A 23,015-nucleotide genomic window follows, 5' to 3' on the forward strand; every position below is an offset into this window, starting at 1 on the left:
CTTTGGCTTTTTCCTGCTTTGCCTAAACTTTAGGCACTATGCAGAGAGATTAAAGTAAAACTCCCTGCCTGAAGCTCATTATCTAAAGAAAACAGGGATGCAGGAGAGGCAAGGACACACAAGGAAGAGTGGACGTGAAGATATGAGCATTCACCCACAAATGCATTTTGCTGATTACTAGATACTAGATGAGAGCAAATTAAGATCTAGCAGTTGCTAAAAAGGAAAGAGCAAAAGCAAAACCTTTAGAACGTGTGATAATGAGAAAGAGAATAAGAGCACTGAAAGCCCAAATAAGAAGAGCAATCACACCAAGAAATACTTTAAACGCTGAAATGAATTAAATGGGTTCATGTTGCAAGATGGGGTCAAAAGGTTTTCCAAGTCTGAAAAGGTCTTAAGGACTACCAGTTTAAAACTCAGTTCAGGATTCTACTGTGTTCACCCAAAGATACAGGTATAGCTTGGCAGCTACATCAGCCAAAGGAGTCCACCTAAGAATTTTAAATTTGTTCTTATGACCTTTAAAAAATGGTTTAATCTTGTAAATAGCATTGCCAGTAATAGGACCTCCTGAGTTCTCTCACGCCTGAAGAGCTCTGCCTCAACAAAATCTGTGTCTACAGCTGCCTTTGAAGATGCAAGAGAATTTAGTAGCTTGCTTACACCAGGTGTAACCATAACCCAGGAGGCCTCCTACCCAGCAAAACAGAGTTAGCAAAACAGAAGAGAGCTGGAAAACAGATCGATGGGTACTCTGAGCCACTGCGACTCTGATCTGAACTGGGGTGCACAATGTTGACCTCTGCAATGGGGAGGCTGCACTGGCAGGATCCCCTGTAAGCACTGGGGGTCTTGCTTAGTGGCCCTGCTTCATCAACAGAGTAGGCTCTTCAGTCATCAGTTCTTCAAGCTGTTGCCCACATTCCTAGTTCCAGAATGCTGAGTTCAAACCAGGACTTGGAAAACTGAATCCAAATCTGAATTGCAGTATCACCACACACAGCTATAGCCTTGTCATGACACAACCTTGAACAGAAACATGTACCTGTGGGAGCCCATTAAGGGAGGCAACATACTTTGAATCTGAGAGCTGTGGCATCTCACCCCATGTCACTTAATTCAGTATTCAAAATGTACAATATGCAATAGCATTTAAACCCCCAATAACCCCTCTTCAAGTAGGCAAGGAGCTTCTTTGGTCATCAAAACTACAAGATGAATCAGATGGTGCAAACTCTGGTAAAAAATAGGAGGGAAGGAGGTATCCTCAGCCCTCCAGCCCAACTTACCATCTCTTTGTGATTGGGATAGTAGGTCTGGTCAATGAGTGGGAATTCTTCTGGTCCAAGTTTGCGATGCAGGCGGACCATCTGGGCAAACTGTTGGAAGAACAGCATGGTAAAGGAGGGAACAAGGAAGAGACCTGTTCTCATTAGCTTATATTCTAACTTTCTATTGCCCTCTTCCTTTATCGTTTTTTTGCAGCTGCTGCCGTTCCCTATCAGCTCCAAAGCCCAATTCAAAATGGCGGTAATTACCTTTAAAGCTCTGAAAGACTTAGGCCCATCATACCTCAGAAAACATTGTCCCTCATTCAAGTTTTCCCAGGCCCTCAGTGAGGCTCTGCTCCATTTCTCATCCATTCTTGAAGCAGGTTCTGTTAAGATGTGGAATGGAGTGTTTTCATTGATGGAACTTGGGAAGAGCCTCTCCAGAGAAACCCATCAAGCATCTTGACTGTCCATTGCCCATTATTTACTTGTATTTATTTATAAAGCCTTTTATTATAAACCCTAATAATGACAAATAAATAAAATAAAAGCAGGTAGTTCTCACGTCTGGGAATTGCATTCTCACGTCTGGTTGTGCATCCTGTTCTTGCTGGGGCTGCACTTTCCTTGAAAGAAAACTTGTCTGGCTTGGGAGCACTCCTGGATCCAGCTTTGTTGCTTGAAGCTCAAGCTACCAAGCATGACTTTTACCTGCCTCAGCTGGTTTGCCAGCTGCAACAGTCCTGGACAAGGGACAGTCCGGCTTCAGCAGTTCATGTCCTGGTAACCTCCTAGGTGGATTAATGTAATGCACTGAGCATGGGACCACCCTTAACAATAAGTTGGAAGCTTCCACTCTTGAAGAATGCAGGTGACAGAACTGTGATTGCTACAACCAGGCAGGAAAACAATACACTGATTCTGAAGCAGCTACACTGGCTGTCTCTTTACTACCAAGTCCAATTCAAGATGATAGCACTCTCCTTTAAACCCCTAAACATTTTGGGAGTTTAAAATCTACAGAAGCCCTTATTTTCATAGCAGATTGCCTGGCAGTTAATACCAGAGGAGGGAAAAGGGACTCAGTTCATAGCTAATAAGGCTAACAATGGCTACTAGTCCTGATGGCTCAATGCTCTTATAGTATGAGAGGCAGTATACCTTGGTGCATCAGGTGCTAGTAGACACAATCCGCAGGGGATTCGTGTCCTACATTCACGGATTAGCCACTGTGCAAACACACTGCCGGACAAATGGACCCCTAGTCTGATACAATACAGTTCCTCCTATGTTATTATGACCTTCTCTATGCTGACACCCATTATGGAATAGCCACCTCATGGAGGGTATCATCCTGATATCCACAAGAAAAGGGTAGCTTAAAATATTTAAGAATAGATAGAATAAACATAGAATAGAATAAATAGAATAGAATAAACATAGAAACAGAAATAGAATAAACATAGAAACATAGCGAGTCAGAAGGGGTCTCCCGGGCCATCTAGTCTGACCCCCGGTTCCAGCTGGCTCCACTCACAACATGCCCACCATGTGGATGTCCAGCCTATCCTTGAACACCCGCACTGATGGGGCCTCAACGACCTCTCCTGGAAGCCCATTCCACACCCTCGGGGTCCTGACTGTCAGGAAGTGCTTCCTGGCATCCAAATGGAACCTTGGTTCCCTGAGCTTTGCTCCATTGGAGCGCGTCCTGACTTCCTCTGCAGGGGAGAACAGGTCTCTACCCACCTCCGTGTGACATCCCCTCACATACCTGTATGTCGCCAACATATCCCCTCTGAGTCTCCTCTTCTCCAGGCTGAAGAGACCCAGTTCCCTCAGTCTCGCCTCATACGGCATCCCCTGCAAATCGGCCACCAACCTTGTGGCCCTACGCTGCACTGACTCCAACCTGGCTAAATCCTTTCTGTAATGAGGGGCCCAAAACTGAGTGCAATACTCCAGTTGCGGGCGCACCAGAGTCGTAAAGAGTGGTAGTAATACCTCTCTCGATCTAGAAGCCACACTTCTTGCTATGCAACCAAGGGTGGCATTCGCCCTCTTGCCCACCGCATCACACTGCTGACTCATGTTTAGCCTGCAGTCAACCAGCACCCTGAGGTCCCTTTCACAAGTGCTGCTTTCCAGCCACTTGTCCCCTAACCTTTACGTATGACACCCGTTCCTATGCCCCAAGTGCAAGACCTTGCACTTATCCACATTGAACGCCATCCTGTTGTCTCCTGCCCACTTCCATAGTCTGTCCAGATCCTTTTGGATCTGGAGTACCTGCTCCTCAGTTGTGGCCACTGCTCCAGTTTAAGTATCGTCTGCGAATTTGATCAGCAGACTGTTCACCCTTTCTTCTATGTCACTGATGAAAGGATTAAACAGGATCGGCCCCAGGACAGAGCCCTGGGGGACTCCGCTTGTCACTGGCCACCATCCTGATGATTCCCCACTAATGGTTACCCTCTGTTTTCGGTCAGTCAACCATGCCCTAATCCATAGGACAGTGCTTTGGTGTATCCCAAAACTCCTCAGTTTCTCCACCAGGATATCATGGGGCACTTTGTCAAAGGCCTTGTTGAAATCCAGGTAAACCACATCCACTGCATCCCCTCCATCTAGCCATCTTGAAACCTTTTCGTAGAATTCCACAAGGTTTTTCTGGCAGGACCTGTTTTTGTGGAAGCCATGTTGTGTGGCTGCCAGCCTCCCTTCCCTATCTAGCATCACTTGATCTCTCTCTATTATGAGCCTTTCCATTGTTTTTCCTAAAATGGACATAAGGCTAACCGGTCTATAATTCCTCATGTCCTTTCTACTATCCTTTTTGAAAATTGGGACCACTGATGCCACCCTCCAGTCCTCTGGAACTTTACCCGTTCTCCACAAGGCCTCAAAAATGGAGGCCAGAGGGCATGAGAGAACCCCTGTCCACTCTCTAAGTACTTTCGGGTGTAACCCGTCAGGGCCTGGTGCCTTTGTAATGTCCAATGCCCTGAGGAGCCCCTTGACTTCAAGGTGGGTATAAAACTCACAGAATTGAGAGTTTCTTTGCAAGTGACTTAGCAAATTAGCCCATGTCCTCCACTTTGTATTTCCCCCAATCATGTTTCTTGCCACTCACCACCCATGGCTTGTCACAGAAGTTGTACACCGAGTGAAGAGTGTTGACGCTGGGCACTCCTGCATATTGCAGCCCAATCACAATGCCACGATGGTCTCCACCACGCGCCATACTGAAGGCATGCTGCCGAATCAGCACAAAGTCAGGCTTCAGACTCCTGGGAGAAGAGCCATGCAAAAGAAGAACAAGGAGGGACAGAAAAATTTACCTCCCTGTACTAACCAATAGCTACTTGTAAAGGGAAGGTTGGAAGGAGGGTGGGGGAGAGAGAAAGAAAGTTGGCTTACAATCAACACATTTGTGACTGCCTTCTCTTTTCCTTTTTATTAAGGTCAATTGCTGGCACTGGGGCTTTAGCGAATGATATAGACCAGAACTCTAATATGTAATATAGGGGGATTTGGATCCTTTGATCTATCATTTCAATCCAGATCACCTCTTGTCATCTGTAAAGTCGGAAGGAGGGGCATCCTAACAGGACTTCAAGGCAATGTCCAGAATAAAAAGAAAAGCAAGACAATGACACATAAAACCTTAAAACATGGGAGTAAGCATGTATGTGTCTGCACCTGTGCACCTGTGCACTCTGGTTCCATCAGTGCCACCCTATTCACCACTAGTCCTGCCAGCTCATGGACCACTGCTACATAAATGAAGGGAACACCTATGCCTGATGAAAGCAAACATAATGAACAGCCAACATACAAAGGTTGCTACTCACCTGACTACCTTGACACCATTGCGCATAACCTCCATATCAACAGAGAAGTTGCCACTGGCATGAGCCACCAGATTGAGATCAGAGAACTCTGCCTGGGAGACACCAAGACAAAGCCACATGGGGTAAGCATTTTTGTACCATAACACAGACTCTGCTGAGCTTGGGACTGCTGACAGTGGAGCATCTGACTCACTCCTGCCTGCGTCCATTCTAATAAGCAAAAGTGGGCCAAGTCTGCATATTTTGCAGAGTTCCCCTTCTAAAATGTGTACATCTTAAAAAACTAAAGAAATCCACACAAATTGCCCTATTTGTAGAATCTGCATAAATGCACACAATTTGTGTAAATTTATACAAATGTTAAAAATCACAGTATTTGCACAAAATGGAAACCTGAAGCTACATAGTTCTATTGTGATTTGTGCAAACAGCTCTAGAAATGCATTGCTTTTGGCTTCTGATTTGTACAAATAGCATAAATAGTATGATTTGTGCAAATGTCCTTCATTGTTAAAAAAAATAAGTGCAAAGCACAATCCATCTTAATGGAAATCCACAACTTGGCTTGATTCACACAAGAGTGAGGTAACACCAACATAGTGCAAACAAATCAGAGTCCAGGGGGCAAAATCATGGAAATCCACTGCATTTTCACCCCCAGCCTATCTGATTACTCACACTAGGCCCTTCCAAGATTTAATTTAATTTAGCCTTCAATCCCAAAATGGTTCTGCATCTCTGCTTAAGGTAACTCACAAGGGATTGGGATACACCCAAAAGCATGCTGCAATCCAAGCAGCAAGTTTCTTGTCTGAGAACACAAAGTGGTGATAACTAGACAGGTGCCATGTGCCGGTTTTCAAACTATGTTCCAAGAAAGCCTGTGGTCCTTCTTTCAGAGGAGAATGAGAAGATCAACAGCAGGTAAGCTTCCAGGTACACTAACCTGAATTCCACAGAGGAAGAGTGAGACACGAAGTAATTATCATCATCATTTGAGATTCCAGATCTATCAAAATCAGCAAAGGACATGCTATCTAAGGCAACATTTTGATTTCCTAAGACAGTGATAGGGCAAATATGTACCTCTTGATGTTATGATTGTGGTCACCATCATCCCTTACCACTGCCTATGCTGGCAAGGGCTGATGAAAGTGTTGTGTGAAGGGAAAATATTAACTGCAACATGCCTTTTGAAGCAATTACTATAGGTGTGCAAATTTTCTCTCCATTTCCTTCCCACTCCTTAAATTTACATATATTTCCACATTAAGTTTCCCAAAACAGTCCCATAAAAAGTAGTAGGGAGGAATATCTCTCCTTTCTGGAGTAGCTGGAGAGTTGTTAACTGCTGAAAGGTACAGGGCACTGAGAACTGTCTGTTCAACAATTAAAATAAAGAGGATTACATTCCTAAGTAGGTGATATTGCCGCCACCACCATTTTGGTGCACCAATTTCCACTACTTTTCCCTGTTTACCACTACTTTTAAACAAGCAGGATGGATAGACAAAGGACAGCTGGCAACTTTGAGCAAATTAACCTATATGCAATCTAGCCTTGCCCTCCCCTTTGTCAGCAGAACCACTCAAGGAAATTGACCAGGCAAGAGAATACATATTGGAAAGACATAAAGTACATACTATGTATGCACCTACAGAGGTCTGTTACTACCTTTAAAAAATAAGACCTCAAACACATTGCTCTGAGACTTTGTAAAGGGTTTAAAAAATTAACAATGAACAACAAGGGGTAGCTATTGCAGTAGAAAGAGACAGACAAGAGTGGTTCTGCTAGAATGGACACTGGGTGCATGCCACAGCCTGTTGCAGGACTGAGGAGAAAGGAACGGGGAGAAGTACCCATGGTGAGCACTATCCTCTCTCAGGAATACTGTGGGTTGTTCAGCAAACAAAGAGTGCACCATGGATTATTCACAGACATATAAACTTGCCCATTAAGTACCATGCAATCTGCAAAGTCTGAAGACAGACTGTTAATTACCTTTCACTTGTCCTAAAGAGATTCACCATATTGGGAGATGTAGGTCATCAAGCTGTCTACCCCATTACTATTTGATCTGGGTATCATAACTGTTCAATTTTGTTACATGGGTTTATACAGGTCTGCTTTCCATTATATGAGTATACTTATTTTGGGTATGTCCAATCAAATTGTACACATATTTTTATATGAATAACATATATTTTTGAAAAGGCATATGAATATGGAAATAATTCTTGAGGTGCTTCCAAACAATGTTTTTATTGCTCCATCACCCAGTCTTCAAAGAATTTTAGAGGGGCTCCAGACAACACTGGGCAGCTTTGTATAGTCACAAGAGGAAAATAAGCTACCTTGGCATCCCATATTTTCCCCACAGCTGCTTCTACCTTTCTCTTACTGAAGAAAACCATTATGGAGAAAAAAATGAAACCCATCAAAAAAAAAGAAAAAAACCCTCTTCTAATTGATGGCAGTTTATTGTTATGTGCCATCAACTTGTTTCTGACTTACACATGAGTGAAAGCCCTCCAAAATGTCCTGTCCTTCACAGTCCTGCTCAGCTCTTGTAAGCGCAAGGCTGTGGCTTCCTTTACGGAATCCATCCATCTCATAGTCGGTCTTCCCCTCTTCTTCTGCTTTCCACTTTCCCTAACATTATTGTCTTCTCCAATGAATCCTGTCTTTTTGTGATGTGCCAAAAGTATAACAGCTTCAGTTCATAGGAGCCCACTGTCTGGAAACACCTCAGAAGCCAGACAAACTTGGAAATTGCTGACCTAAGCCATTAGCTTTGTCTGAGTTTCATTTCCTGATCTCTCTGTGGTTGGTGCATCCATTTTTTCAGAGTTCCCCAGAATCCACTTCCTGACTCACGCAGGGGTTTGCCCCAGCACCTCAACCGCAAAAACCACCTCAGGACTTTGCCCTGGATTCAGCCACGTGTCACAGGGAAGTAATGGAACTTTCCCCATTGCTGAAGGGGTTATCATGAGGCCAGGTTCTCCTCCACAGATACAATTTCCTTTTGCAAGCATTATTTGCATGTGCAAGGTTCAGACACAGGGTACAGACACAGGGTATTTCCAGACAAAGCCTTTATGACACTACTGCCCTGAGACATTCATAGAATGTTATAGGGGTCCATATGATGACACCTTCCAATTGTTACGCTTCTGTGTTTTCCCATCACTTCTTTGCTTTTGCATCATACAAAAAGTTTTCTAGGAATGAAATAGTTGCACAAGGCCTTTTAACTGGTAGAGTTACAAGTCCTCTATCTGAAATGTCCACCATGACAAGTCTTGCTGTGGTATGTGCTGACTCACCCTTAAGTAAGGGGCAACATACTGCAAAATTTAAGCCACGTTTGAGGACATCCTCAGCAGAATGTCCTCTGGTAGGTGCCCTCCTAGATCAGAAGAGGCATGGTAGGGGCTCAGGTTCACCAAATCCTGAGTTACGCAGAAGATAAAAAGGATTCTGTACTGCATTAATTCAACATATAACAATGCCAAATGCAATGAGCCAAGTGCATCTTTATCAGACTATGTCAAAACGCATATGGCCAAATTTGTAATGGCTTTAAGGTCATGCTTCATTGTGTTTTCCTCACTGCATTTAGTGTTATATGCTTTATTAAAGATACTCAAAGAGAATCATTTATTTCTTCCCCTTAACTCAGGATTTGGTGACTAAACATCTAATTAAGAATTATTCTTTCTTTTGGTTTATGGTAGCCCCAGTAGGCTTACCTGGCAGCAGCATTCTAAATCAGCACCAGGCGGCTAAAAGTAAGCATTTGATGCTTCTCACAATGCCACAGAGTTTCATTGCAGACAACAAGAGAACTGCCAGTCCCCAGACCCCACTGTCCAGTGCTGATCAGAGCAGAAAGAAAGGGGCTCACAGAAGGCATCAGCTGTAGGCCCTGCCATTACTCCAGGGCTCCAGAGCTACCCAAAGGTGCTATGGCCTGATGGGCACCCATCTGTATTCCAGTCTCAACCCATTAGGTTATTTATTCAAGTCCCAAAGTCTGATATAGACTCACTTGCTCAACTTTGATGTCCATCTCTCCATGAAGTTTCTTCCCCTTGAAATATTTTGCCCTAGGAAGAGAAAGAGTAAGAAATCATGTCTCAACCCCCTAATCAGCTTACTATCTGGGATTATCATTCCAATATACACCCACATATATCTGCATAGCAGGTACAACAAGATGGATTTAGCAAAGCCTGTGAGTTCAACATGTATACAATTCAATTTGTCCTGGTTATCTGCCAATTTTAAAACACGAAGCTCCATTTATTTTGCAGTCTTTGGTAAAACCAAGGAGAACCCAAGGATCCCGACAACAGAGCTGAATAGGAGCTAGGCTTCAACAGGATGTGACATGGAATTTGTATATATACCTCTTCCTAGAGTCTAGGACTTAGACAGTCTTCTACCATTGGTCAGCATCTTTTCTCAACACAGGTAAATCTACTCACTTACAGTGCTTTCTCGTTATTCAACCCTCCAGATTATTTCCCTCCCAAGAAAATATAATTATATTTATATCCTATTTTTTTCCTTCTTGTGAGAAATCCAAGGGGGCTTATATAGACATTCTCCATTCCATTTTATCCTCATAAAATAGCTTGTGAGGCAGGTTAGGCTGAGTGAGTGACTGATCCAAAGTTACCCAGTGAGCTTCCTGAATGAGTGGAGACTAGAATCCAGATCCCCAGGTCCATGTCCAATGCTGTAACCATCACAACACACTGGCTGGCTCTCCTTTAGAGTCTATGCAACCCAACCTCTTGCAGAATACAAAGGTGGCTAAGTATATTAACAAAATATTCATTAGTTGCCAAGGAGCCAGGCACTTTTTCTCCATGCAGTGGTTAAGCCAAGCCAATGTGTAAGAAATCACATTGTTAAATCCCAATCTTTTGTTCCCCCTTATTTTGTAAAATGTGAACATGAAAATTATCACTGGCACCAACTGTTACACAAGATCACATGTGATGACTAGCTCATTTCATCAGAGCATAAAAGCCAACTGGTGGTCCCCCTTCTACTTGGGGGGGACCCCTTTTTTCAGTCAAGGACTACATTCTGTCCAGGATTGCAAGCCAGCAGTGGACAAAGCCAAAGCCAGTAGTAAGAGGACGAAAGCCCAAAGCAGTCAGACTTTTATGTCTTCCTCTGCTCTCTTTCTGCAGCCCTTTGCCTAGAGAGGAACATAATATTCTTGCTAGAGCTCTCAGCTGATCACTTGCAGAGAGGTCTGGAAATACCGGTCAAGAGCAGCAAGTTGCCTACCCCTGCATTAACACAAGGCCTATGAATCAACTGGGATATTCCCCCACATAAACTTCAGTGAGGTGAATGGAAAGTTCTCCAAGAACCTGGTATTTCACAGGGCCTACACATGAGAATATCACAGGAGATTATACTCCCCAGGTCAGTTGCATTTGTCTGCCATTCTGTTTGCTTAACAGTGTCCAAAATCTGCCACTAAAGGCAGTCACCTCATCTTACTTTGTGGAAGGGCCAGTTCTGCCCCCACCAGCAACTCCTGTAACAGCACTTACCAGAAACTTAGCATATCCATCCCTCTGTAATTGAACTTCCCACTTACTTTATTGGCAAGCGGCACAACAAGGAGCTAAGCCCTACGCAGCCAAATGCAGGAAGAGTGTACGTTTCATGTCAGGCCCTCCCTTTCCCCTGCCTTTTTGTTTGTTTGTTTGTTTGTTTTTAACTTAGATCACGTCATCATCACCCTGGCCCTTTTTCCTAGTGGCAGCATTTGAATATTATTTATTTATTTATTTATTTAAACCATTTTTATGCCGCCCCCATCACAACAAAGCCTCGGGGCGGCTCACAACAAAAACAAAATATACAAGTATAACAATTATACAACAAAAATATTAAAACCCGGTGCATCTCAGCTTAAAAGATTTAAAATTCTATAATTACCAATAAATTAACAATTAAAATAAGTTTTAAATAAAAAGGTCTTAGCCTGGCGCTGAAAAACAAATAACGACGGTGCCAGGCAGACCTCTCTGGGGAGTGCATTCCATAGATGGGGCGCCACTGCAGAGAAAGCCCTCCTCTGGGTACTCACCTTCGTAATATCCTTCACAGAGGGTTCCCAGAGAAGGGCATCTGTTGCTGATCTCAAGGGGCGGGAAGGCATATATGGACGCAAGCGTTCCTTTAGATATCCAGGTTCCAAGCCATTGAGGGCTTTATAGGTCATAACCAACACCTTGAATTGGGTCCGGACTTCATTCGGGAGCCAGTGGAGCCGACGGAGAACTGGGGTTATATGAGAACAACACCCAGTCCCCGTCAGCAGCCTGGCAACTCTATTCTGCACCAACTGAAGTATCCGGATCATCTTCAAGGGTAGCCCCAAGTAGAGCGCGTTACAGAAATCTAATCGGGAAGTTACCAACGCGTGTGTTACTGTCGCCAGGCAGTCGTTCTCCAGGAAGGGACACAGCTGATGGATCAGCCGAAGCTGAAGGAAAGCGCTCCTCCCCACCGCCGTCACCTGAGCTTCTAGAGACAGCTCAGAGTCGAGGAGCACTCCTAAGCTGTGAACCCTGTACCTCAGAGGGAGTGCAACCCCATTTAGGACAAGGCCCAAGTCCCCCATCCCGAGGCCCAGACCACCCACCAACAGGACCTCCGTCTTGTCTGGACTGAGCTTCAGTTTATTGGCCCTCATCCAGCCCATTACCTCGGCCAGGCACCGGTTCAGCACAGCCACTGCCTTACCTGGATTGGTGGAAAACGAGAGATAGAGCTGGGTATCATCAGCGAACTGATGATTTCGTGGCCCACACCTCCTAATGACCTCTCCCAGTGGTTTCATGTAGATGTTGAATAGCAAGGGGGACAAGATGGACCCCTGCGGAACTCCAGGGCATAACTGCCATGGCGCAGAGCCATAGTCCCCCAGCACCACCTTCTGAAATTGGCCGTTGAGATAGGAGTGGAACCATCGTCACACGGTGCCTCCAACTCCCAATCCCGCTAGCCTATTCAGAAGGATACCATGGTCGATGGTATCGAAAGCCACTGAGAGGTCCAGGAGAACTAACAGGGATGCACTCCCCGTCTCTCTCCCTGCACAGGTCATCATATAAGGTGACCAAGGCAGATTCAGTGCTGTACCCGGGTATGAAGCCGGACTGAAATGGGTCCAGATAATCAATTTCATCCAAGAGTGCTTGGAGTTGTCCCGCCACCACCCACTCTAGCACCTTGCCCAGGAACGGGATGTTGGCCACCTGCGTATAATTGGCGGCCACCTCTGGATCCTGGGATGCCTTGTTTGGGACTGGCCAGACTACCGCCTCTTTTAAAGGGGAAGGTACCTGACCGTCTCTTAAAGAGGCATTGACCACCTCCAGGATCCAGGTCCCAATCCCGTCCTTGGCTTTCTTAAGTAGCCAAGATGGGCAAGGGTCTAGTAAGCAGGTGGTAGAGCGTACTTGTCCAAGCACCTTGTCCACATCATCAGGCCGGAACAACTGAAATTCATCCATTAATTGTGGACTCGACGGCATCGTTGGCTTCTCCTCAGTAGAATCTGATTCAATAGTAGAGTCAAGCTCATGACGAATCTGAGCGATTTTCTCCTGAAATGCCTGGCAAAGTCCTCACAGCGGACCTTTGAGGGTGGTATGAGATCTTTATGTTTCAGCCTTTGCACCACCCGAAAGAGCTCCGCCGGATGGCATTGTGAGGAGGCAATGGAAGTGGAGAAGAATTTCTTCTTCGCCATCCTCACCACCACAGCATAGGCCCGATAGTGGGCTCTGAATTGTGTTCGGTCAGATTCACCCCATGATCTCCTCCACCTACGCTCTAGACGTCTCCCAACCTGCTTCATTGCCCGTAATTCAGATGTCTACCAAGGAGATAAATGGGCTCTGTCAGGTGGGAGAGGACGCTTGGGAGTGATCATGTCAATAGCCCTGGTCATCTCCCTATTTCACAGTTCAACCAGGGCATCGACAGGATCATCAGCCTTGTCAACCAGAAAATCCCCCAGAGCTTTCAGGAATCCATCAAGATCCATCCAGCTCTGGGGGTGGACCAATACAATCTGGTCCGCACTTTACAGAGGGAAAGGCCACTCTCGAGCTCAAACCTTATGAGGAAGTGATCTGACCATGACAAGGGCATCAAACTTAAATTCCTCACCTTCAGATCACCCTCTTCCTGCCCCGTCGAGAAAACCAGGTCCAGAGTGTGTCCACATTCATGGGTCGGGCCACTGATGTGTTGAGACAGCCCCATGGCCGCGATGGAGGTCATGAAGTCCTGAGCCACCCCAGTTAGAACCGTCTCGGCATGGAGATTGAAGTCCCCCAGGACTAACATCCTGGGAGTCTTCAACACCAGGTCCGAGACAATCTCCATCAGCTCAGGCAGGGAGTCTTTGGGCAGAAGGGTGCACGGTACACCAACAGAATCCCCAATCTGTCTCGGTCACCCAACACCAAGTGGAGGCACTCCAGCCCCGGCCTTGAGAGGACAGGAAGCCCCACAAGGGAAATAGAATCTCGATAAACCAAAACGACCCCCCTCCCCTCCCCTCCAGGCGTGGACGGTGCTGGACCAGGTACCCAGGCGGGCACAGTTGTGAGAGGGCAACATCCCCCCCCCACCCGCCCAGGTCTCTGTGATGCAAGCCAGGTAGGCCCTCTCATCTATGATCAAACCATGGATGAGTGTTGCCTTATTTTGGACTGACCTGGCATTAAGCAGCAGCACCGACAGGCCCAGGGGGCAGTTGACAAGTCTACCTGGAACCCGCCAGCTGGGGGAATAACCAGAAAGAGGGACAGGTGTTAACCATCTGTCCCTCTTTCTTCTATGCAGACCCGTTAGACCCCCAGTGCCATAATGTCCATTGCCCATCACCACCCCAATGGCGGTGCCCACGCGCTCCCCAGGCAACATCATAGTAAAGCATGAGATGCACCAATTAAAAGCAACCTAAAACCGACAATTAAAACTACTAAAAACATCCTACTTTAATCCACTGCTAGCCCACAGATGAAACCAAAGCCACAACCAAAGCCCCTGGCCAGGCCAGCCCCCCGCTTGGCCCCCGAACGGCGTCACTGCCCTTAGGCCGTCGCCCTTCGGCTGCTGGCCCCGCTCACCGCCGGCACTTTGTAAGCCGCAGGACCCCTCCCCGTGCCCCACCCCGTCCCGGCGCGTCTCTCACACATGCCAGGGGAAATGGGCCGGAGCAGGGGCCTGGGCCAGTGGTCCTGGCCTCGGCAGTGACAGCAGCAGCAGCGGGCGACCAGGCAGCTGTGAGTTCCGGGCGACGCGGGCTCTGGGCGGCGCAGATGGAGGTAGGGCCATCTGACGCGCTGGTTCGCTCCCAGGGGCCAGCCTGGTCACCACCGGCGCTTTGTAGGAAATGACATCACTATCAAAAGAATGGCCTTGCCAGATGAAACCATGGTCTATCATTCTGTTTTCAACAACAGCCAGACGCTTGGTATTGGAAATTCATATGCAAAGCATGAAAGACCTTCTCTGTGCCAAACACCAGGGGACTCAAGTGTAAACTGCCTCTGTCTATGAGAGCACATTTAACTATCAAGGCAAATAGCCACTAATAAACATAACCACACTGAATTTGTATTTTTATTATTATTTTACCACATTTATATCCCGCCTTTTTTCCACTTATGAGGCTCCCAAGGTGGCATGCATGGATCCATTTTCTGCTCACAACAGTAACACTGTGAGGTAGATTAGGCTAAGAGTAAATGAATGGCCCAAAGTCTCTCAGCAAGTTTTCTGGCTGAGCAAGGACTAAAACCTGGATCTCCCAAGTCCCCAGCACAATAGTCCAACTGCCACACCACACTGTCTCCCTTTAACCCCCTTTAAAAGCTATCATCACATGTAAGTTCCTCAATAATTCTGTGTTCAAATCAATGCTACTGTTGTGTCTCTGCTAGAAGATTGGTGAGATCATGGAAACAGCCAGACCCAGGGCTGCAGCATAGTGACAGATGGTCAGAGCTAGAGCTTTAGGGGCAGAAGAGCTGGCCTATAAATAGGCCCACCTGTTCCATTTTGAGAACATGTTCCTTTTTTCAGCAAGCAGCAGCAGAACAGGATCGCCAACAGGAAGCCCATTCAAATCACCTTCATGCATAGCACCTTCCAGCAAACCCTCCACTTCTTGTAACATGGTGCCCTCTAGTGCCACCACATCCAACATTCAGGCTCACTGCACAGTAGGCCAAACAAGCAGACAGAATAGATGGTTAGGGATTTTGCTTGTTGTTCTGATGAAGTCTAGACACTGCAGCTAAAAATAACAATCCGCTTCCTCCATTGACAATTCATTACCAGCTCAGCAACCAAATGCCTGGCAGGGAACTGGACAAACGGGCAGCCACAGCAGAGACCATGCGTTGCTGCCACAGAGAGCCAGCTTAGGAAAATAACCCACTGTGAGGAAATACACCCTAGGAATAGGTCCAGACATAGCCCGAGCAAGGTGGCTGCTGCACACATTGCCTAGCAAACACCTTAAGGAGTGGTCCTTCCTATAAATTCCAACAACAAAATTATGCTGCCAATCAGTATCAAACTGAATGATCTCCTGAACCTCCACCCATTTTAACACACTGTTGCCAACTGCAGCACCCTAAAACACCCCAAGAGTAATTGGCCAGAGGAAGGCCCCATAAGTAGTTGGCCAGAGGAAGGCCACATAGTAAAAACACCACAGTTATACTGTCCCAGAAGGGTGGGTGGATAAGAACAAAATGAACTTTGTGTAACCTACAGCTAACATGCTAGCCTGACCTCAAATACAATAATCAAAGGGACAGTGGAAACTGGTTCTAGCCGCCATAAAAGTTGCAAATGTGCAGGGGGTAAGAACATGGCAAGCCTGTGTGAATCTCGAGCAGATAAGAAATAGACATGGGAAATGTCTGGTCCTGACAGAAGAAAAGACTCTTTGAAGCTAACAGCAGTGGGGGTGTGGCTACATTGATGTATTGATGCATTAGAAGTGTATTAGGTGACAATCTAGGCACCAATTACAGAAGAGAAGCTATTGTACCATGTGCATCCATCTTCCCCATGTCAACAACACTTACAGGCTTCAGCGATGGATCAAATTTCACATTACACACAACAACATAATAAATCCCCACCAGCTGCTGTTTCTCTTAGGCAAAGCAGCTTCAGAAAGAGGCAATGTGCAGCAGACAGCCAGCAGAAGGAATGATGTTCAGCGAGAAAATCACTCAGATTTGTCACGAGCTTGACTCTACTATTGAATCAGATTCTACTGGGGAGGTGCCAATGACACCGCAGAGTCCACAATTAATGGATGAATTTCAGTTGCTGCAGCCTGATGATGTGGACAAGGTGCTTGGACAAGTACGCCCTACCACCTGCTTACTAGACCCTTGCCCATCTTGGCTACTCAAGAAAGCCAAGGATGGGATTGGGACCTGGATCTTGGAGGTGATCAATGCCTCTTTAAGAGACTGCCAGGTACCTGCCCCTTTAAAGGAGGTGGTAGTCTGGCCAGTTCTTAAGAAGGCTTCCCTGGATCCAGAGGTGGCTGCCAATTATAGACCGGTGGCCAACATCCCGTTCTTGGGCAAGGTGCTAGAGCGGGTGGTGGCGGGACAACTCCAAGCACTCTTGGATGAAACTGCTTATCTGGACCCATTCCAGTCCAGCTTCAGACCCAGGTACAGTACTGCATCTGCCTTGGTCGCCCTATATGATGACCTGCGCAGGGAGAAAGACAGGGGGAGGGCGTCCCTGTTAGTTCTCCTGCACCTCTTAGCGGCTTTCGATACCTTCTGGATAGGCTAGCGGGATTGGGAGTTGGAGGCACCACATTGCGGTGGTTCCGCTCCTATCTCAATGGCTGATTCCAGACGGTGGTGCTGGGGGACTATGGCTCTGCGCCATGGCAGTTATGCCATGGAGTTCCGCAGGGGTCCATCTTGTCCCCCTTGCTATTCAACATCTACATGAAACCACTGGGAGAGGTCATTAGGAGGTGTGGGCCACGGAATCATCAGTTCGCTGATGATACCCAGCTCTATCTCTCATTTTCCACCAATCCAGGTAAGGCAGTGGCTGTGCTGAACCGGTGCCTGGCCGAGGTAATGGGCTGGATGAGGGCCAATCAACTGAAGCTCAATCCAGACAAGACGGAGGTCCTGTTGGTGGGTGGTTTGGAAGGTTTGGACTTCGAGATGAGGGAACTGGGCCTTGTCCTAAATGGGGTTGCACTCCCTCTGAGGGACAGGGTTCACAGCTTGGGAGTGCTCCTCAATCCTGAGCTGTCACTAGAAGCTCAGGTGAAGGCGGTGGCGAGGAGCGCTTTCCTTCAGCTTCGGCTGATCCATCAGCTGCGTCCCTTCCTGGAGAACAACTGCCTGGCAACAGTGGCACACGCGTTGGTAACTTCCCAATTAGACTTCAGTAACACGCTCTACGTGGGGTTACCCTTGAAGACGGTCCAGATACTTCAATTGGTGCAGAATAGAGCTGCCAGGCTGCTGACGGGGACTGGGTGTTGTTCTCATATACCCCAGTCTTCTGTCAGCTTCACTGGCTCCTGATTGAAGTCCGGACCCAATTCAAGTGTTGGTCATGACCTATAAAGCCCTTAACAGCTTGGGACCTGGTTATCTAAAGGAATGCTTGCGTCCATATATGCCCTCCCGCCCCTTGAGATCGGCAACAGATGCCCTTCTCCGGGAATCCTCTGTGAAAGATGTAAGGAGGGTGAATACCCGGAGGAGGGCCTTCTCTGCGGTGGCGCCCCACCTATGGAATGCGCTCCCCAAAGAGGTCTGCCTGGCGCCGTCGTTATTTGTTTTTCGGTGCCAGGCTAAGACCTTTTTATTTAAAACTTATTTTAATTGTTAATTTATTATGTATTTTAGGATTTTAAATTTTATGCTGAGATGTTACCAAGTTTTTAATGAATTTTAATGTACTAAGTGTTATTTATATGTTTTAATTATGTTGTGAGCCGCCCTGAGGCTTTGTTGCAATGGGGGCAGCATAGAAATGTTTTAAATAAACACATGTTAAAACGGGCACTTTTCCGCTGCAACATTCACACTAAGCATTCACACTAAAGCATATGGTTCTCTGGTTCATTTGCCCCTGACACCCTAGACAACCAGGCAGTGTTATGAATCTTCACATTCCCCACTGCAGATCTCCCCTCTCTTCACAGTGGGATTTGCCTGTAAGAAAAGGCTGAAGTTCTATGACATCTTGGTGCATAGGAGGGTACTTCATCCCCCCCAGCACCTGCTTTCAATGCCAGGGCTTGGCCCTGTAACATATGAAGCATGAGAAAAGAAAACAGTGCCACAGAGCAAGGGTGGGAAGAAGACAGATCTGGATCTACTAGTAGATCTCAGAGTGGTGTGCACTAGAATGACAAGGGCTTCTGGTTACCAATTGTTTAGCAGGTGCAACAAAATGGCACACACCCCAAATTATACTGCTAAACAAAAAAAACTTGAGAAAACCAGAACTAGATTTGTGTGTAGAAAGACAGAAAAGCCAGTGTGGTGTAGTGGTTAAGAGCATGGGACTGGGACTCAGACGATCTGGGTTCTAGTTCCTGCTCAGCCATGGAGCCAACTGGGTGACTTTGGGCCAGTCACAGACTCTCAGCCCAACCTACCTCACAGGGCTGTTGTTGTGGGGATAAGATGGCAGAGATGTAAGCTGCCTTGAGCCCTTTGTAGGAAAAAGGCAGGATATAAATCGATAAATAAATAAATAAATAAGTCTGTTCAGTTGAATACAGGAGCTCATATGCATTTAACTGCTGTGAAAGGGGAATTTCACTTGCACAAACCCACCTGATAAGCCTGCTGAAATTCCCTCTTCTATACAGCTATTAAAGGTGCAAAAGCAATATTCTCTTAGCATCTGACTACTTTATACCCCAAAGCAGTATTACGAGTAGTCAGCGTCTGACTACTGCCTGTTTTCAGGCAGACTTCAGCTCTGACATCTGAGGCGGGATTATCCATTAGATGTAATAGGCACTGTACCTCGGGTTTATGAAATTCCCAAAGGCCTTAAGAAAGATTCCATTTAATTCAAGCAAATTATGGTTTAATTTACTTCTACAGACATAATATGTCTTAAGTAAGTATAAATTAAACATTGGGGTTCTTTTTGTTAGCAAAACAGCAGCAGGGGCAGGGTTGAGAGGTGTGAAAGGATGATTTGAAACAGGGGAGTAAAGAGATTTAAAAAGGTAACAAAGAAAATTACTTAGCCCAAAGGAGGGGAGGGGCTAAAATCAGATAGCACAAGGTATGGGGAAACAGGCATGTAGGCAGGAGAGCCAAATACTTCCTGATTGTTATTGACAAGCTGGGCAGAACAAAATGAGCCTATTGTAGCCCATCGGGGGCAGGGCTGGATTGGGAAGAAGGGTCGGTGTTGGGGCAGCACGGAGTAGGCGGGCGGAAAGAGTGGAACTCTCAGTACCCTATTAGCCAATTAGGGGAAAGGAGCAGGGAACAAGCAGCTGGGAGCAGGGTTCAAAAGGGGGGGGGGTGAACATGTGCTCAGGTGAACAGAAAAATGGGAAGGAAACCATTCTTTTCTGTTCCCTTCATTGCAATAAAGTTTTAAAAAGAACTCTCTGCATGCCTGGCATATTTTTCTCTTCTGATGGAAAGGAAAGAGTGTTCATAACAGGGTGAATCCACAAATTAACTCTGGCCAAAAAACGCTCCCAGCCCCCTTTCTCACAAACCTCAAACTATGTTGTGCAAACTGAACATTCACAATTGAAAGTGCAAATAAATACACTCTTATCTTTATATCAGAAAAGATCACTCCTCTGTATAGCTTGTTCCAAAACTGCAAGATGCTTGCTAAAAGCAGTATTTGAAAAACTTGCTGTGAAATTATAATTTCTGCCAGATATCCTGTTGCAGGCATATGTGAGAACCAAAAGAATGAAGATCTGATGGTCATTTTCAAAATCTGATGACTATAGAGGCCCCTCCATTGCTAGACATAGACATACCCAAACAAAACACAGCCTTTCACTGAGTGCAACATATGCTGCTTCCAGTCTTCCCATTTCAATAAATTGATCCACCATGCAATAGAAGTTCAGAATTACCCGTGCCAATTTTATAAAAAGTGCTCAGGTCTTTGTGCTGTGTAATCTCCTTGCAGTAGGATGGTGCAAGTTCTTCTGCAGCCGTGTTCTCATTGAATCGAAGAAGAGAGTAAGTTCTCATGGCTAGCCAAGGCTCAAATTCTGCACAGCCACATGTCCTGTCCTAATTGGTCAGTGTCCTAAATTTTGAATGTTTTGAAGATTAACCTTTTGAAAATTAAGGGACCGGAACCTTCTATTTTCCCCTCAGCTGCTGATAAGGGATATGTCCTCACTGGGTCACTGTAGCAGTATTTCCAATTAGCTCTGCCACTTAAACTGTGGGTGGCAACAGCACAGGTCACAAACAAAAAAGGTACACATGCAACAGCATAACTAAACAATCTTTTATCTTTTGGCTGTCCAGAAAGGCAGCTTTCAAACAAAAACAATCAATATTATTTTGGGGTTTCCTGTGCATGTTTAGGAGGCTAGAATCTTCTGGGCTATGCCCTCAAACCCAGGATAACAAACACACCATACCTGTTTATACAGCTATAATTATGGGAAGTCTACATTATATGCATTTTATAGCTCTATCTTGAGGTCCTCCGATTGTGAGCGCTAGGGCCTACAAAAACTTAATCCGGTCCTCTTTTTAAAAATGACCCCCCCCCCCCGCAAGGAGTGCTTCTGTTTCTCTCTTGCTCCAACAATGCCTTCTCTTACTAGCCAATGAAATGAACGGAGCTCCCCTCTCCTCCCCGTAAAGAATGGGCTTCTACTGGATCAAAGATTATGTTTAAATCCCATGGAGTAGCTACAATTTACGGAAGGGATTGCCATGAATTCCCCCCCCCCCCCCCCCCCCCCCCTTTTTTATCGTGCTGCGATGGTATGGTGCTGCAAAGATGCTACTTTCCACTGAAAAGAATAACCACCCCACTCCCGTAGCAGATCGGGAACATCGCCGAGACGCCCCCGCAGCATTCTGACTCACTAGGCTAGGATTAGTTGATTGGGGGGGGGGGAGTGAGAGGCAGAAGGATGCTTTAGACAGGCGGCCGAATTGGAGGAGGATACCTACGAAGTGTATCCTCTCTGCAGATCACAAGACCCTGGATATTCTCCCGCCACTACCTCAACTTGGGAGCAGGATCGGGTCCTCTGCGAGCTATTCTGGAGCCTGAATGACTGCTAAGCCCGACAGCTTTGATGGAAAGGAAATCCCCGCAGGGCGTTTGCAAAACAAAGGATCTCGCTGGGCTGCTGCGGTCCCCTACGTTGCCACTATGGTCCCCTTCTTAGCACAAAACCCCGCACTGCAATCCATGTTTTCTACCCAGGCTACCCGATCGCTGCAAAACTTCTTTCTGCATTGCAAAACCGAAGTCCTCAACGCTAACACATACAGAGGTCCGCACTGCAATCTAGACCGTCGCGCAGAAGGCTGTAGCTGCCACTGCTAAATATATCAGCGTTTTCCTTCGTTCTTATCTCTGCTCCGGTACGCCTGGCAATAGCGCTTCTAAGGCCCATCTCTTTTGCAAGGAGAAAGAGAGCGTCGCCCTTTGGGGTACAACAGTCCGGGGGATACAAATCCGTCTTCATCCCTGGACGCTGCTCTTTTGCAAAACATCTTTACAATTCTCCCTGCAGGATTTTGCAACCTCCACACAAAATGCTCCTTCAAACAGCTACCGCAGCCCGCCCTACAAAGATGGCCATTATCTTCTTTTAACAGCAGCGGGAACAGTTGAAGTCCCCAGTCCTCCATTCCGAAAAACATCTTTTTCTACTGCCTAATATTCTTTCCCCAAGGAAACGGCAACGCCCCACGATAGTTTTTAATTTCTGCAAAATCCTGCACTGCAAGCCTGCTTTCACGCCGCAGGCGACAGTGCCCTGTTCCTGCTAGACTTGCTTCCTGCTCTAGGGGATGCTGTTCGCCTGCTGAAACGAGCAGACCGCTTTGTTAATCCATCTGCGGCTATCTGCATCTTTCGCCTGGCAAAGTTACCATGCTTGTGCTAAAGGCACAACCATAAGCGCTAGAGAAGACTGCCTGGTCTCTGTCCCAGCACACTGCTGTCCATGAACACTAGCTAAAATAAAGGAGGGCGGGTGAGGATCTCTGTGGTATCCAAACTCCCTAGAGTTCCCCGCAAGCCCACAGATTCTTCATTTCCTGCTGCCCCCCTCCACCCACCTTCAATAGTAACATCTGAGGGTTTCTCTGGTAACACATACCCCCTTTCCCCATCCATACATCTATATGTGCAACTGCAGAAATGCAACATACTCCATTGTAGCTCTATTATTCTTATGGATGAACTCTTCTTTTTCCAAAAACAATCTGGCATTTCATGCCAAGTGGCCCTAAGCATGTGCAGAATTGACATACACCTTGAAGAAGGTAATGAAGCTGGTACCTGTAGGGAGAAGAAATGTGCAAAGCAGTGCCTTTCCTTCTGAGAGAACAGAGATCTTTAAAAATACATGAAGGTATTTTTAAGTGCATATCCCCACTGAAAGATTTTTTAAAAAATTAAAAACTAAGTACGGAAACAGTGAAAATGCTGGCCACACCTTGTACCTTTCCTTCTTGGCTTGATATTCTCCTGTTCTGTCAAATAGCCGGAAGGAGGAAATCAAGCTGGGGCAGTAAAATTCTTACTGGTTAGGAGACCAACCCACATCCAG

General features: G+C 46.3%; 1 protein-coding gene across 2 annotated transcripts in view; it reads right to left on the bottom strand.

Annotated features, from left to right (window-relative positions):
• Positions 1-23,015, bottom strand: part of SYN1 (synapsin I) — a 115,900-nt gene that overhangs the window by 75,185 nt on the left and 17,700 nt on the right. For both annotated transcript variants that reach the window (XM_044431472.1, XM_044431471.1), the window contains exons 2-5: positions 9,186-9,243; positions 5,129-5,220; positions 4,408-4,564; positions 1,293-1,382 (exon numbers count right to left, since the gene is read on the bottom strand). In XM_044431472.1, coding sequence (XP_044287407.1) covers positions 1,293-1,382; positions 4,408-4,564; positions 5,129-5,220; positions 9,186-9,243 — 397 coding nt within the window. The remainder of the gene's footprint in view (positions 1-1,292; positions 1,383-4,407; positions 4,565-5,128; positions 5,221-9,185; positions 9,244-23,015) is intronic.

The sequence above is a fragment of the Varanus komodoensis genome, unplaced genomic scaffold (assembly GCF_004798865.1).
Source record: "Varanus komodoensis strain SLA01 unplaced genomic scaffold, ASM479886v1 scaffold22, whole genome shotgun sequence".
Lineage (NCBI taxonomy): Eukaryota > Metazoa > Chordata > Lepidosauria > Squamata > Varanidae > Varanus > Varanus komodoensis.